This window comes from Columba livia, unplaced genomic scaffold (assembly GCF_036013475.1).
Source record: "Columba livia isolate bColLiv1 breed racing homer unplaced genomic scaffold, bColLiv1.pat.W.v2 Scaffold_135, whole genome shotgun sequence".
Classification (NCBI taxonomy): Eukaryota; Metazoa; Chordata; class Aves; order Columbiformes; family Columbidae; genus Columba; species Columba livia.
The window spans coordinates 699824-715751 of NW_027043031.1; the positions used below are offsets into that span (position 1 = coordinate 699824).

Sequence of the window (15928 nt, forward strand, 5' to 3'; positions counted from 1 at the left end):
GGGTCCTTTCCTGCAGGTGTGTCCATGGGCACACGTGTCCCAGCTTTGCTCTGACCTGTGGGGTGTGGGCAATGCAGTCTGTGGGGCTAAATATCCCTGAATCAAATGCCAACATTAGCACACTTGACTATCTGCATGAGGTTTCCATCCCAGCTGTGAGCTCCCCTCCGAGTTACAAACCGATCCTATAGCATCTTTGTGTTAGCTGAAAGCCCCAAGTGGAAGCGCAGAGATGGTATGAGAGTCAAAATGCTGTTTGTTTTGTGAAATGAGCTATTTCTGCCCTAGGCTAAACGTGGGGAGCTGAGACCTTAGAAAAGGGTGAGACGTGTAGTGGTCTGAGGTGGATCCCTCTGCCCTCAGCAGCGCCTGGTGGCTTTTCAGGGTAACATGGGAGTGTGATCAGCCTCCATCTCAGAAAGGTGCCAGCCCAGGGCAGCTGGAGCAAGACAGAGGGACAGAGCAGCTGCCCTCACTCTGCACTAAGCCGTAGGCATCCTCTTACCTTGCAGGACTCGCTCTGTTCTCCCTGAGGGCAGCAGAAATGCTGGTGGTTTCTGACATCCAAGAACATTCCCCAGGGTGGGAGGGCAGAAGGAGCTGTAAAAAACCCCAAACCTCTCAAGCTGCCTTCTGCCATCTCATTTCCTTATCCCTGGGAGTGCAGATGCTGACAGGTTTTTCTGGACCAGGAGCAGCTTCATGTGACAAAGCTGAACCCCAGGACTGGCCCCTGCCCCCCGTTCCCATGCCCCCTGCTGCAGAGCAGGGCTGACTCCTCAGCAGCAGTGGGCACAGGCCCTGCTCCTCACGGCACCTCCAGCCAGCACCACCCAGGGCTCAGACAGGGAGCTGAGGGAAGGTCTGGAAAAGGACAAGGGGTGTGGAGCAGGGGGAGGGTGTGTGAGAAATGGCTTAGACTTTGCTCAGAGAAGCCTCCCCTAACGTCTCACTGTCTTTTCCCTCTGTAACAGTGCCCTATGCTTGGAGGTAGCAAATGTCCAACAGCAGCTCCATCACCCAGTTCCTCCTCCTGCCGTTCACAGACACACGGGAGCTGCAGCTCTTGCACTTCTGGCTCTTCCTGGGCATCTACCTGGCTGCCCTCCTGGGCAACGGCCTCATCATCACCACCATAGCCTGGGACCAGCACCTCCACACCCCCATGTACTTCTTCCTGCTCAACCTCGCCCTCCTCGACCTGGGCGCCATCTCCACCACTCTCCCCAAATCCATGGTGAATTCCCTCTGGGACACCATGGCCATTTCATACATGGGATGTGCTGCACAGCTCTTTTCATTTGTCTTCTTGGTAGTGGCAGAGTATTCTATGCTCACGGTCATGTCGTACGACCGCTACGTTGCCATCTGCAAACCCCTGCACTACGGGACCCTCCTGGGCAGCAGAGCTTGTGTCCACATGGCAGCAGCTGCCTGGGCCACTGGGTTTCTCACTGCTCTGCTGCACACGGCCAATACATTTTCACTGCCCCTGTGCAAGGGCAATGCCCTGGGCCAGTTCTTCTGTGAAATCCCCCAGATCCTCAAGCTCTCCTGCTCACACTCCTACTTCAGGGAAGCTGGGCTTCTTGTGGTTAGTATATTAGTAGTATTTGGGTGTTTTGTGTTCATTGTGGTGTCCTATGTGCAGATCTTCAGGGCCGTGCTGAGGATCCCCTCTGAGCAGGGACGGCACAAAGCCTTTTCCACCTGCCTCCCTCACCTGGCCGTGGTCTCCCTGTTTGTCAGCACTGGTGTGTTTGCTGACCTGAAGCCCCCCTCTATGTCCTCCCCATCCCGGGACCTGGTGGTGTCAGTTCTGTACTCGGTGGTGCCTCCAGTAGTGAACCCCCTCATCTACAGCATGAGGAACAGGGAACTCAAGGAGTCTATAAGGAAAGTGATGACTGTTCACTTTTCAAAAGCAGTAATAAAGTGACCTCCTGCTTCTGCATGTCACTTGTAATATAACGCATTACTAGTTCAACCTGAGTTCTGTAGCTTTTGTGGTTTTGTTTGTTTGTTTGTTTGTTTTTCTCTTTAGTGTTTGTTTTTCTTGCTTATATTAATGCTATTCACAAGCAAAATTATTTGTCATCCTATGGCTGTGTCCATATCTACCTGTCTGGTGTGTCCCATAGTCTTTGTGTAAATAAGGAGCTGTACTCTCTGTGTGTATAAATGAAATAAAGGACCCCGCTCTGACTTGTTTGCCCAGAATCCTCTCTCTGGCATCTCTGGGGCTGCAGGAGCCATGTCTGTGTGCTGAGGGGGAGTGAGCAGGAGCCACCCTGAGCTGAGTCTTCCTCCCACCCTGACCAACGTGAATCTGCGGACTCACCCCATGGCCCTGGGCACCACAGCCCACTTGCTCTGCAGAGCAGCACCGCCAGGTTGGGGCTGTATGGAGTGTGGGAAGGGGGGCAGGAACAGCTGGCCAGGTCAGCATAGCTCAGCTCTCTTGGGAAAGGGCTCTGTGGGGAGACGGGATGTTCCAGGAGAAGAGTGGGGCACTGTATGTGTGCAGGAAAGACATGGAAAGAGAAACCCTTTGCTGCAGGTGGCAGCTTGGGGCAGGTGGCCCTGGCACTGTGGCAGCAGGACATTCCTGAGGATCCCCTAGGCCAAATGTCTCATGCTGTCCTGGGGAGCCAGTCTGGACCTGGGTCTGCAAGCTGCCTGTGCTGGAGACCCACTCAGCTTGCTGGCTGGATGAACATTCTCACTGTCCCTCATTCCCACTGGTCCCCACTGCTGTGGGACCAGTTCCAGTTCCAGTGTGGCTGCTCTGCGGGCTCGGCTGGGGAGAGGGCAGGGGGGTGGCACAATTCAGGAGGGGGTGGGAGGGCTGAACTGGCAAACACCCCAGAGAAGAAAATACCAGTGAACGGCTGAAGTGTGTGAGTGTGCAGGGCTGGCACACAGCAGTGTCCTCTCCCAGCCAGGCCTCCTGGGAGAGCCCTGAAGCACCAGCAGAGCAGGGCTGGTGTGTGCCCATGTTCATGGGACAACCTGGGGAAACTGGCCCAGCACAGTCACCACAGACCAGCCCCTCATAACCGCCTTTTCCTGCACTGGCCCTTCACCCCAGCTGAGAGAGGTTGTTCATCCCTCAACACAAGAACACTGAATGAGTAAGTCAGAAGCCAATGTTTCCACCGCATGGACAAGATATGAGCATGCATATCATGTACATAAGATGAACCCGACTCAGTACAGACACCATCAGCTATTCTTGCCTGTTCCATGAAGGCCTGAATACAGCACTAGGATGTGCTGCCTTGAACTGAGGTCCCCATGTCCATTCCTCATGACGTGGGACACGAGGATGGCCATGCCTAAGGATCTGGACATGCTGGATCATGGGGCTGAGGCCTATTGTCTGAGGCTTAACAAGGCCAAGTGCTGGGTCCTGCACTTGGGTCACAACAACCCCAGGCAGCGCTAGAGGCTCAGGGAGGAGTGGCTGTAAAGCTGCCTGGTGGAACGGGATGTGTGGGTGTTGATCGATAGCTGGCTGAATATGAGCCAGAATGTTTGCAGGTGGCCAAAAAGGCCACCAGCATCCTGGCTTGTATCAGAAATGGTGTGGCCAGCAGGACTAGAGAAGTGATCGTGCCACTGTGCTTGGCACTGGTGAGGCCGCACCTTGAATCCTGTGTTCAGTTTGGGGCCCCTCATCTCAAGAAGGACATTGAGGTACTAGAGAGAGTGCAGAGGAGGCGACAAAGCTGCTGAGGGGCTGGAGCACAAGTGTGATGAGGAGCGGTTGAGGGAGCTGGTGCTGTTCAGCCTGGAGAACAGGAGATTGAGGGGAGACCTTCTCACTGTCCACAGCTGCCTGACAGGAGGTTGCAATATGGCGGGTCTTGGTCTCTTCTCCCAAGTAGCAAGTGATAGGACAGGAGGAATTGGCCACAATTTGCACCAGGGGAGGTTTAGATTGGATATTAGGAAAAAAGTATTTTCCGGAAAGGGTTGTCAGGCATTGGAACAGGCTGCCCAGGGCAGTGGGGGAGTCACCACCCCTGGAGGGGTTTAAAGGTGTTTAGACGAGGTTCTCAGGGACATGGTTTAGTGAGAGAGCTGGGCTATGGTTGGACTCAATGATCCCAAGGCTCTCTTCCTATCAGAGTATTCTATGATTCTATGATTCTGCCTCAGCTGAGAGTCCACAAAGCCAACTAAGTTATGGACACCTGGCACAACCCTGACATTTGTGTGTGTGACTCTGGGAACAAACCCCACTGACCCAGTGAGATTCACCTCCATTGCCCTGTGATTCTGGATTGTCTTTTCAAAATGACAGTGCAACCGAGGAGGCCCTGGCATCCGTCAAACCCATCTTCAAGAAAGGCAGGAAGGAGAATGGGGAGAATCACAGGCTGGTCAGCTTGTCTCTGTCCCTGGGAAAGTGATGGGACAAGTCCTCCTGCAGCCATCTGCAGGCACTTGAAGGACAAGAAAGAGACTTGTGAACCAAAATGGGCAGGGGAAAGACAGGCATGTTGTGTGTATGAAATTGTGCCAGGCCTTGGACATGGTCTCTTGTGGTGTCCTTATAGAACCTCACCTGGTCACCCTGCTTTGGGAAGGAGATGTTCAGGGCTCTCTTCAAACCTGACTGACTATGATCCATTGAGTCTTTCCCCTGGACACGTTTTTGAAGATAGAATATCTGCAGAAAAGAAAAAAACAACACAATAACCAGCAGCTCAAAGATGCCCTGTGGAAAGTCTGATCTTAGTCTGTTATGAAGCAACAAACTGCCCATCTGCTTCTATATCGGAGTTTTAATGAAACTAATTATAGGCCCAGCCTGTCATCTCTATATTTTCTTGGTGGTGTTTTTTAAATTGTGATAATGCTGCCATCCCATTTCAAATTGCTTCTCTGCTTTTCTTTCATAATCACTGGCCATGCTCTTTGTGTATTTAAAGAAAATAAAGAGCCCTGTAGTGACTCTTTTCATGGGATCCTTTCACGAAGGCCTGATCAGAGCTGCAGGGACAGTTCCTGTGTGCATGGGAGGAGGGGAGAAGAGCTGGAAGGGAGCAGCAGCGCTTGTTCTTCCAGAGCTGTTCTGGTTCCACTCCCACACTCTCCTTCTCATCCCTGGTGTTGGTGCAAGGCCTGAGTGCTCTGGCAGCTTGGTCACCGTCCTGCTGTGTGTCAGTGCTGTGGGCGCAGGCAGGGACAGGCAATGGGCACTGCTGTGACAGAGCTGGCCTCAGTAACAGTACTTGCACAAGGAAAAGTGACCTTCTTTGGGTGGTGCATGATGGTTTATATCTTCTTGCAACGTTTCTCTCAAGCTTATTCCTACAAAAGTCACCCACTTATAAAACGCCACTGTGCATCTGAACAGTGTGTGTGTGCTGGGCTGGCACACAGCAGTGTCCTCTCACAGCCAGGCTCCTGCCAGAGACCTGCAGGACCAGCAGAGCAGGGGCTGGGCTGTGCCCGTGTTCACTGGAAACACTTCAGAATCTGCCCCAGGGCATCATCATGGACTGGCCCCTCACAACCACCATTTCCAGCACTGGCCTCTCTCCCCAGCTCACCGAGGTTGTTCTTCCCTCCACGTAATTACAGTGAATGAACAGGTCAGCAGTCCATGTTTGCATTGTACATATGAGATGCGAGCATGCACATCATGTGCGTGAGATGGCATGAACCTGAGTGAGCAGAAACACCATCAGCTACTCCTGGGAGTTCCATGACGGCCTGCGGGACAGACAGTGTCTTGAGGTCACTTCACATTGGGAGTAACAGCCCATGGGAAACCACCCACTGGGATCTTCTTCCTTGAACTGAGGTCCCCGTGTCCATTCCTCATGATGTGGGGCTGAGGTGCCTCCAATCCCTTTGGGGTAGCAACAGGAAGGCAGAGGTACAATGTGACTCCTGTCTCTGTGAGTAAAAGGGACAGACTCTGTCTCTGAACATCCCTGGGTGCATAAGGAGTCCACGAGGCCAGCTCTGATGGAACCCTGGCATTTCTGTGTGTGACTCCAGGAACAACTCCAGTGGCCCAGTGAGATTCATCTCAGCTGCTGGGACGGCTCATCGCAAGTGCTCCTGTCTGCTACATCACCCTTGCCCATGATTCTGGATTGTGCTTTCCAAAGTGACAGCAAAATCAGAGAAGTCCTGAGGTCCTTGGGGAAGGAAGATGTCAAGCCCATCTTCAAGAAGGGCCTGAAGGAAGATTTGAAGAACTAAGGGCTGGTCAGCCTACCTCTGTCCCTGGGAAGGGGATAGGCAGCGTCTTCCTGCACCAGTTTCCGGGAACCTGAAGGACAAGGAAGGCATTCCTGGACCAAAATGAGAGCAAAACCCACTGAGACCCAAGAAATGCTGTGGACCCATTCCAGAGCTTTAGACCCCCAGGAAAGAGCTCAGTGACAGTGCAGCCCAGCCAGTTGCATCTGTGTCCCTCACTGAGCAGCAGAACCAGTGTGCAGTCACCGCATGGTCCTGCAGCCAACCTGCTCTGCAGAGCATCAGTGCCAGGCTGGGGCCCTGTGGGGAGCACAGGATGGGGCCAGGAGCACCAGAGCAGATCAGAGGAGGGATGGGGGAGATCAGACAGGAGCTGACCTGGGCTGGAAATTGCCTTGGAGAGAAAAATGCTGTTGTTCAGCTGCCCCAAGATAACACCCAGAGTTAAGGGTGCAGGGCCAGAAGTCCTTGCTGTCCTGGTGCTTCACCAGGCCTGGGAAGTAGCTGGAGAAGGATTGGTGTCCCCCACATGCCATCTCTTAGTGCATTTTCCCTCCTAAGGGGTGGCATGGAAAGTAAGTCTGGGACTCTGTGTCCGGACTTGCACTGCAGAAAGTATTCACCCAGAAGCCACACCATTTTGCTCTGGTACTTCAGTCCTGGTGCTCATCACATGTCCTTGAGACAAACTTATGCACTCCTCTTGTCAACCTTACCCCAAAAGTCACCCCTAGACAAGGCTCCTGAGCTGGGGCTGAGCTGGAGAACTGGGGTCCAGCTGTGACCAGAGGAAGGACAAGGCCTGTCCTGGGTCCTCTAAAGGACTGGCAGCCTCTGTGAGCTCCACCAGAAAAGGCAGCGTGCAGGAAACTATAGACGATCCCCATGCCCATTGGAGGCCCTTAGGAAGAGTTCCTCTCTCCAAATATCCAGCCCAGCTTGCTGCTGCATGAACAACCAGGAGAAACTGCCCCTGGACCCTCATTCCAGACCCCATCTCCTCCACCCATACAGGCAGTGCTCTTCCCCTTGTCACTGAGGTGGTTCCAGGGACCCAAGAGAGGAGGAGATGTTGGGTGGGATATGGTGTCCTTCAGTGCTCCTCATGGTACCTCCTGCTGGGCTTTGTGCCACTGGTCACAACCCTCTGAGCCTGGATGTTCAGCCAGTTCTCAGTGGTGCTGAACAGGAACATGCCCATGAGCACATTGGGCTGCACTGGGAGGAGCGTGGCCACCCAGACAAGGGCAGTTATTGCCCATCGTGACTCAGCACTGGTGTGGTCACATCTGGAGCCGTGTGTCCAAGTGTGAGGTTCCCCATTCTTGAGGAATGGGGAGGAGCTGCCGTGTGGCCAGGGAAAGTCTGGGTCATGTGTGGAGATGTTGAGAGACTCAGACTGCTTTAGCCTGGTGAAGGGGAGACTGAGGAAACGTGCTGGTTTTACTGAAATTGAGTTAATTTTCTTAATGCATTTTGAACCTCTCTCCTTCACAGCCAGTACAGTCTTTTGTTTAGATTTACTATGAGAATGAGGTAACGCTGTTTCTTCTCTGGGATAGAGTTCATTTTGTCTTTTAACAGCTTTACAGTGTTTGCCATTTGCTATGAAAGGAATGTCAGAACTCACTGAGTTCTCGGCTGTTGTCAGGGAAACCAAGGACTCCTTCGGCCATCCAGCTGCGGATGCAGATTGGCAGGAGGGGACACAGACAGGACAGCACCTGGATTGACATACAGGCTGATCAATGAAATATTCCCTATGATAGTGTCATGCTCAGTCTAAAGCTGGAGCCGGCTTTTAGGGCTTGTTACATGCGTTACTTTGGGTTTTCCAGCTGGTTTGGTCAGTTCCATTCAGAAGTTTAATTCTGTCAGGAGTTCGATGTCCGTTCGGCCTTTTGCCGTTCTGCCATTTTGCCGTTGGCCTTTGGGCCTTTCTGCCTGTTGCCCTTTTGCTCTCTCTTGCTGGGATGGGCTGTTCAGGACCAAGGTGCTCCCTTCCGCAGGACTGGCTGTTCCGTGTGACTGGAGTTACATGGGGCATTGCACTGAGTATATTTTCTTAATTTAATTTATCTATTTCTATTTAATTTACCTGGACTATTGTCAGTGAAACCAAGGACTTCTCTGGAGTGCAGCTGCAGGTGCAAACTGGTAAGAGGAGGCATAGACAGGACAGCACATGATTGACATCCAGGTCAATCAATGAGCTATTCTCTGCCATTAGTGTCATGCTCAGTATAAAGCTGGAGCTGCCTTTTCCAGCCCGTTAGTTTTGGTTTTCTGGCTACATTGCTTAGCTCTGTTCGGAAGTTCCATTCTATTGGGAGTTCAGTGTTAGTTCAGTTTTACGATGTTTTGCTGATTTTCAGTTGGCCCTTGGGCCTCTCTGCCTTTTGCACTTGTACTTTCTCTTGCTGGGATCAGCTGTTCAGGACCAGGGTGCTCTCTTCTTTTGGGCTGCCTGTTCAGCACAATGGGAGTTATGTGGGGGTTGCACTGAGTGTCATATATTTTACTTTATGTATATCTTAGTATAAGTATATTATTAGTAGTAGTGTATTATTTTTATTTTCTTATTAATTTTTTGTCTAAACCCACAAGTTTCTCCCTTCCCATTCACTTCTCTCCCTTATCCCACCTGGGGACTGGGAGCAGGATGTGAGCAGCTCTTATGGTCTTAGTTGGTGGCTGTGGTAAATCCATGACAAGAAAGGGCAGTAGTAGCTTCAGAAATCTTGAAAATCACTTTCCAAGATGACACCTTTTATTTTATTTTATTCACTATTTTTGGTAGAGGTAACAGCATGAGAAAGGAAAATGATCAGAAACTGCAGCTCTGGATGTCCAGAGTGGAGCTCAGGATAAAGAAATGTCATTCTGAGCACAGTGCTGTGGTCATTCAGAGGGACTCTGGATCAGCCATGGCTTTGTGTTTCCAGGAAGAGCTGGTGAGGATGGAGAGACAGCAGCACAGGTGGGGACACACTGGGCTGAGAACAAGGTGGGGAAGCGCATGGGGTGTCTGCAGCCTGTGGGGAAACAGCCACAGGCCTGGGACAGTGCAGGATGGACTGTGGTGGAGATGGCCAAGGGCACTGGCAAGGCTGGATGTCCCTGAAAGAGCCAAGGTCTTTGTCCCCTTGGCTATGGCTGATGTCCCTGCCAGTGAGGTCTTAGAGGAGACACATGGTTGTCATGGCCATGGCACCCCATTGCCTCCTTGCATCCCCAGGGAGTGTCACACCATTGTCCTGCACTGGGCATCGCACTCCCCACAGCCCCAGGAAGAACCTGAGCCACACGTGAGGGACAGGATCTCCCTTCCCAGGGGCAGGGGCTCAAGGCTTGGCCATTGTCCTTCATCAGACAAACCAAGGGCTTTCTCAGCATCAGAGCTGCTGCACTTTGCCTTTGCCTGATGCAATCACTGCCTCCAATTATCTGCTCTAACAAGTCCCTGGGGAGGCTTTGTCAGTAACAGCCCTCAGTGGGGCCATTAATGCTTCAAGGTACTTTGGAGTTTGTTCTGACTTGGACTTCTTGAGCAGATTCTTCAGTCTGTGCTTGGTATCTGAGGTTCATGGACTCAGCACCAAATACGCCACGGGGCTCATTAAAACACTGAGAGCCATAATGAGCGATGTTTCTTTCCCTAATTTCCTTCCAATCTTCAAGACTTGTAGAACTATCTGGAGAGGTTTCAATGGGACACTTGCTGATGAAGGTTTCAAAGAAGATTTCATAAAGGAGGGTTTTTTCTTTCCAGGGTGTTTTCTGTCATTTTTCAGTGTATAGAAGAAGTGACAGCAGCATTCTACACTGGACATTGATCCAGAGGGTCTACTGAAGACATCTGGACAGGCAGGAGAACAGTCCTTGAGGCTGGACACTGTATGGACAACCTGGCTCCTCACCCCCACCCCCAGTCTGCTGGTTCCCTCATTGGCCACCACAGATTGCATCACTTTTCCTCCATCAGTTTAATAAACAGCAAAACACTTTCCTCAGCTGTGTGTGTAAGCTGGATCTGGTGAGGTCCAGCATCCACAAGGGACACCCACACAAGAACTGGTTTAGACAGAGAGATAGGAGAGGATAGAAATAAACACAATGAATGTGTTGACTGCCATGTTAATTAGAGCTCTGAAGAATGGGGCAAGTTTGTAACTCCCTGAAGCTCAAAGCAGAAACCAGACAGCTGAGAGGCCACTGAATGACCAATGAGCAAGTGGAGGAGAAACCTGAGAGCACTGGGAAGGGCAAACGTCCAGACAGTGCTGGAAAGTTGTCCTTGGACAGGGACATTTAATCAGGAGAGGTGGGAACTCCTGAATGACGAGGGAGATGAAGTACTAGAGTGTTGGTAATAGAAGTACAGGGGAAGACCAGTGTTTCTTCACCAATACTTAGTACACTTCCAGACAGACATCAGTCATCAGCTGTCTCACCATAAACAGCCAGGGCCATTTTAGGGGCCCAGTGTACCTGAGGTGCTGGCCTGGGATTGGCATCTCTCACACAGGACCTGGGGAGACCAGAGCACCTTGCAGTGCAGGTGGAGCCTGGGCAGGGGTTCCCGGGGCATCTACACTGGCACCAGGTGTTTGTGTCCCTGGAGCTGAAGACATTTGTGTCCTAAACCCATGCCCAGTTCTGGAGAACTCTTTCCTTTCCAAAGAAAAGAAACTCCCTTACAAAGACTTTTAAATAAATAAGTAAGTAAGAAAGTAAGTAAGTAAGTAAGTAAGTAAGTAAGTAAATAAATAAATAAAAAGTAAGTAAATACATACATACATACATAAATACATACATACATACATACATAAATACATACATAAATAGAAAGAAAGAAAGAAGAAAGAAGAAAGAAAGAAAGAAAGAAAGAAAGAAAGAAAGAAAGAAAGAAAGAAAGAAAGAAAGAAAGAAAGAAAGAAAGAAAGAAAGAAAGAAAGAAAGAAAGAAAGAAAGAAAGAGAAGAAAGAAAGGAAGGAAGGAAGGAAGTTGACACCTTCCTTTGCTTTGGATCTTTGTCTTCAGTTCCTCTTATTTTAATATCCATTGACATCAACTGACATCTGATGGGTCTGCAGGCATGAAGCCAAGATCATGTTGTGTCTTGCACAGCGCCCCATGCCCTCTGAACCTTCCCTGCCCAGGACTCCTCACACGTTGCCCAGAGCGAGTCACACTGAGGGGTTGGCTGGTTCACGGGCTGAGATGTTGGTTTAGATGGTCACCTACAGCACAGGTGGATCCTGCCCCATCATCGCCTGCTCTGCTCCAGTCTGAAACAGAGCCCAACATCACAATGGGATCATGAGAGAACTGAGGTTGAAGGGACCTCAGGAGTCTGCAGTCCAACCTGTCACCAACTGGTCACACCAAGGTGTTCAAGCCTTGATTCAATCAGAGCTTTAGCAGGACTAGAGAAGTGATCATCCCTTTGTACTGGGCACTGGTGAGGCTGCACCTTGAATCCTGGGATCAGTTTTAGGCCCCTCATGGCAAGGAAGACGTTGAGGTGCTGGAGAGAGTTCAGAGGAGGGTGACAAGGCTGGTGAAGGGTCTGGAGCACCAGTCTGACGAGGAGCGGTTGAGGGAGCTGGGGCTGTTCAGCCTTGAGAACAGGAGGCTGAGGAGAGACCTTATTACTCTCTACAGCTGCCTGAAAGGAGGTTTTATCATGGAGGGTGTTGGTCTCTTGTCCCAAGTAACAAGTGATAGGACAAGAGGAAATGGCCTCAAGTTGCACACGGGGAGGTTTAGATTGGATATGAGGAATAAATTCTTCAGGGAAGCCACCAGTGATGTTCCTTTGGACTCAGTCCTGGGGCCAGGTCTGTCCAATATTTTTATCAATAATCTGGATGCAGGAATTTAATGCACCATTAGCAAATTTTCTGATAATACCATCCTCGGAGGTGCTGATGACTATCCCGAGGGACAAGGAGCCTTGCAGAGCGATCTAGATAGATTGGAGCATTAGGCAATGATCAACGGCATAAAATCTAACAAGTCCACATGCCGGATTCTGCACCTGGGATAAAGTAATGCCAAGCACAAGTCTAAATGGGGAGAGGATTGGCTGGAGAGCAGCCCTGCAGAAAGGAGCCTTGGGGCGCTGGTTGACAGGAGGCTCAACAAGAGTCAGCAGTGTGTGCCCTGGCAGCCAAGAGTGCAAATCCCATCCTGGGGTACATCAGACAGAGCAGAACCAACCGCTCAAAGGAGGTGATTATCCTGCTGTATTCAGAGTTGCTGTGGCCTCACCTTGAGTGCTGTGTGCAGTTCTGGGCCCCACGATTTGACGAGGATGTTGAAGTATTCCAATGTGTCCAGAGAGCAACAAAGCTGGTGACCGACCGGAAGGCATGTCCTCTGAGGAGTGGCTGAGCAATCTGGATTTCTCTAGTTTGGAGAGAAGGAAGCTGATGAGCAAGCTCATTGCCCTCTAAAAGTTCCTGAGGAGGGAAGTGTATAGGGAAGTGCTGGTCTCTTGTCCCTGGTATCCAGTGACAGGACATGTGTGAATGGTGCAAACCTGGGTCAGAGGATGTTCAGACTTGACCCTCTACTGAGAGTGGGGTCAAATACTGGAACAGACTTCTGAACGATAGGATGAGGGGCAACGGGCACAGCATAGGAGGTCCCATCTGAATATTAGGAAACACTTCTTTACTGTGAGGGTGCCCGATCACTGGAACAGGCTGTCCAGAGAGGTTGTGGAGTGTCCTCCTCTGGAGACAGTCAAAACCCGCCTGGACACCTTCCTGTGCCATCTGCTCTGGGCGAACCTGCTTTAGCAGGTGGGTTGGGCTAGATGATCTCCAGAGGTCCCTTTCAAGCCCAACCATTCTGTGATTCTGTGACAGCTGGTTGATGCCCCAAGCCTCAGCATTCAAGAGGCATTTGGCCAATGCACTTACTACCCTGTTTTAACTTTAGATCAGCCTTGAATTGGTCATGCAGTGGGACTAGATGGTCATTCTAGGTCCCTTACAGCTGAACTATACCTCACTTCCCTTCTTCCCTTTCTCCTCCTTTCCCTAGCAGGGGGAAGCTGCAAAGCCCCCCCACCACAGCCCCACCCGGCACCCTTTGCAGGAAGCCTTTGAGGTGCTGGCCCCAAGGCAGTCCCGGTGCCCAGGAGTTCCAGGGGGCTGTCCCTGCCCTTGGTGGCCATGTGCTGGGCACAGCTGCTGGCTGTCCCTGATGCCTTCTCTGCCCTTTGGCTCTCCAGGACAAAGCTCCTGCTCTTCTCTCCAGTCATGGCAGAAACCAGCCCTGCAACCAAGAGAAGAGCCCTGGTAGCTGTCCCCTCTCTGCACCAGAGCTGATGTCCATGAGGCACCACAGCGGGGAGGACCAGGCTCACAAAGCCTTTTCTGAGGGGATAACAGGATGGTTTCAACCACTGCAGCGTGGAGAAAATCCCCAGTGTGACCAGAGCCATAGGCTGGGCTGGACAGTGCCAACAGACCGCCATGGAAATAAGACTCGCTTTGAATCCATTCCCAAAGCACAGCCAGGCAAATGATGACTCTTCCCAAATGAGCAAAAAGAGTCCATTGCTGCTACTGCAGTCATGTTTCCTTTTCTACCCAAACCAAGATCCACAGTTGGCCATCTGTACAGGGGATGCAAAATGCACTTCAGCCGCAGGGTAAACCTTCCACACCTCCTGTGTGACTTGCACCTTTCTCGGAGTTATTTGCCTACCTTGATTGGTGGGAAGAGGTTCAGAACTTCTGGAAAGCCTTTAAGAGATACTCTTTTGAGTACTCAAAGAGTAAGGAAGCTGCTGCCATTTTGGACATTTGCGTCAAAACTCATACACACATGGGATAGTGTGTGGTGTGTGACATGGATTTCTTTTTCTCCTTGTTCTCCTTTTTAGTAATGCCTGAGATCTTTGCTTTGGAAAAAACATGCCTAAAGAAAAGAATCTGAGAACAAAAGTCCTGATCAGAGAGAAGGTCCATCTGGGCCAAGACTCAGTCTCCAAAGCTGCCAGCCATCCGTGTCTACAGGGTCTTGGGGTGCTCAAAGGCCTCAGTGGCTGGGACCGGCCTCCCTGGGGACCATCTCCTGCAGGGGCCCAGGGGCCGTGTCTCAGCTCAGCCTGGGACCTCTGGTGCCTGCCTGAGCCATGTTGTAGGTGTGTGTGCCTGTCTCTGCCCCATCTCCTGGACGGGCCTGGGCCCTGCCCTGCAGAGAGCGGCTCTCCTGGATGGAGTCCTCAGGCCTGGCTCAGAGCTCATCGTGCTCCAGGCACAGCTACTGAGCACAACCATGCTGTGCTGTGCTGTGCTGTGCTGCTCTATTCTGTACGCTCACAAGGAGTCCAATAAGGATGGGACTGTTCGACTGAAATGCCAGACAGGTTTTAGATCCAAAAACAGTTTCAGGGACACATACACAAAGGATACAACGGGAAACAGAATTTTTAAATTATTTTTTAATATTTATATTTATTTTATTAAAATTACAAATTTTAATAGAAGAAGGAGAAGGAGGAGAGCTGGCTCCTGCTGCAAACTTGCCCTGGGAGAAAGAACCCGAGAAAGCCAGGGCACGAGTGGTGCCTTGGAGGGCAGGAGCAGTGGGCATGAACCGAGCCAAAAGGGCCCAGAGGAGCTCTGACAGGTGGTCATGCTCAATGCTGCAGAGGAAGGCAAAAAAACCCCGGGGACCAGGGCCAGTCTGCCCCGGGGGAAAATTCCTTCCTGACCCCAACACTGGCGATCGGCTGTTCCCTGAGCATTTGAGCGAGACCTGGCTCCTCGGCCCACAGGCTGGTCATGCCTCCCAGAAGACCACAGAATAATAGAAGGATAGAATGACAGGATGATGATGTCTTCTCCTCTTCTCTTCTCTTCTCTTCTCTTCTCTTCTCTTCTCTTCTCTTCTCTTCTCTTCTCTTCTCTTCTCTTCTCTTCTCTTCTCTTCTCTTCTCTCCTCTTCTCCTCTTCTCCTCTTCTCCTCTTCTCCTCTTCTCCTCTTCTCCTCTTCTCCTCTTCTCCTCTTCTCCTCTTCTCCTCTTCTCCTCTTCAACTCTTCTCCTCTTCTCCTCTTCTCCTCTTCTCCTCTTCTCCTCTTCTCCTCTTCTCCTCTTCTCCTCTTCTCCTCTTCTCCTCTTCTCCTCTTCTCCTCTTCTCCTCTTCTCCTCTTCTCCTCTTCTCCTCTTCTCCTCTCCTCTCCTCTCCTCTCCTCTCCTCTCCTCTCCTCTCCTCTCCTCTCCTCTCCTCTCCTCTCCTCTCCTCTCCTCTCCTCTCCTCTCCTCCTTTCTTCACCTCTTCCCTCTCCCTCTTCTCTCTCCTTCTTCTCCTTCTCCCTCCTTTCACTAGCAGTACATGCTGAGGAAATTGCTGACAAACACTTGTAACCTTGCCCAGATTACCCATTCGCTCCATCACCTTGTGCAAAGGACGCATGTACCTTCTGGTGGCCGGGAGAGCACCGGGCCCCCTTAAACCACTCTGCATTCCACTTCCTACAGCTGCTGACCCTAGCTCCCCACTCCATCAGGATGGTGAGCTCTGCAGTGCTCCTCAAGAAGTTATTCCCTTCATTTTGCTGCTGCTATTCAGCTGAAAAGGATGTTCCTCTTCCTCTTCCTCCTCCTCCTCCTCCTCTTCCTCCTCCTCTTCCTCCTCCTCTTCATCTTCCTCCTCTTCCTCTCTTCTCTCTTCTCTCT

The 15928-nt window shown here is 51.2% G+C and overlaps 1 protein-coding gene across 1 annotated transcript; it reads left to right on the forward strand.

Annotated features, from left to right (window-relative positions):
* Positions 1-1342: 1342 nt before the first annotated feature.
* LOC135577744 (olfactory receptor 14J1-like) lies at positions 1343-6225 on the forward strand. The gene is made up of 2 exons (XM_065047865.1): positions 1343-1840; positions 6019-6225. Exons 1-2 carry the CDS (start codon positions 1343-1345, stop codon positions 6223-6225), a joined length of 705 nt encoding a protein of 234 aa, XP_064903937.1.
* The last annotated feature ends 9703 nt before the right edge of the window (positions 6226-15928 follow it).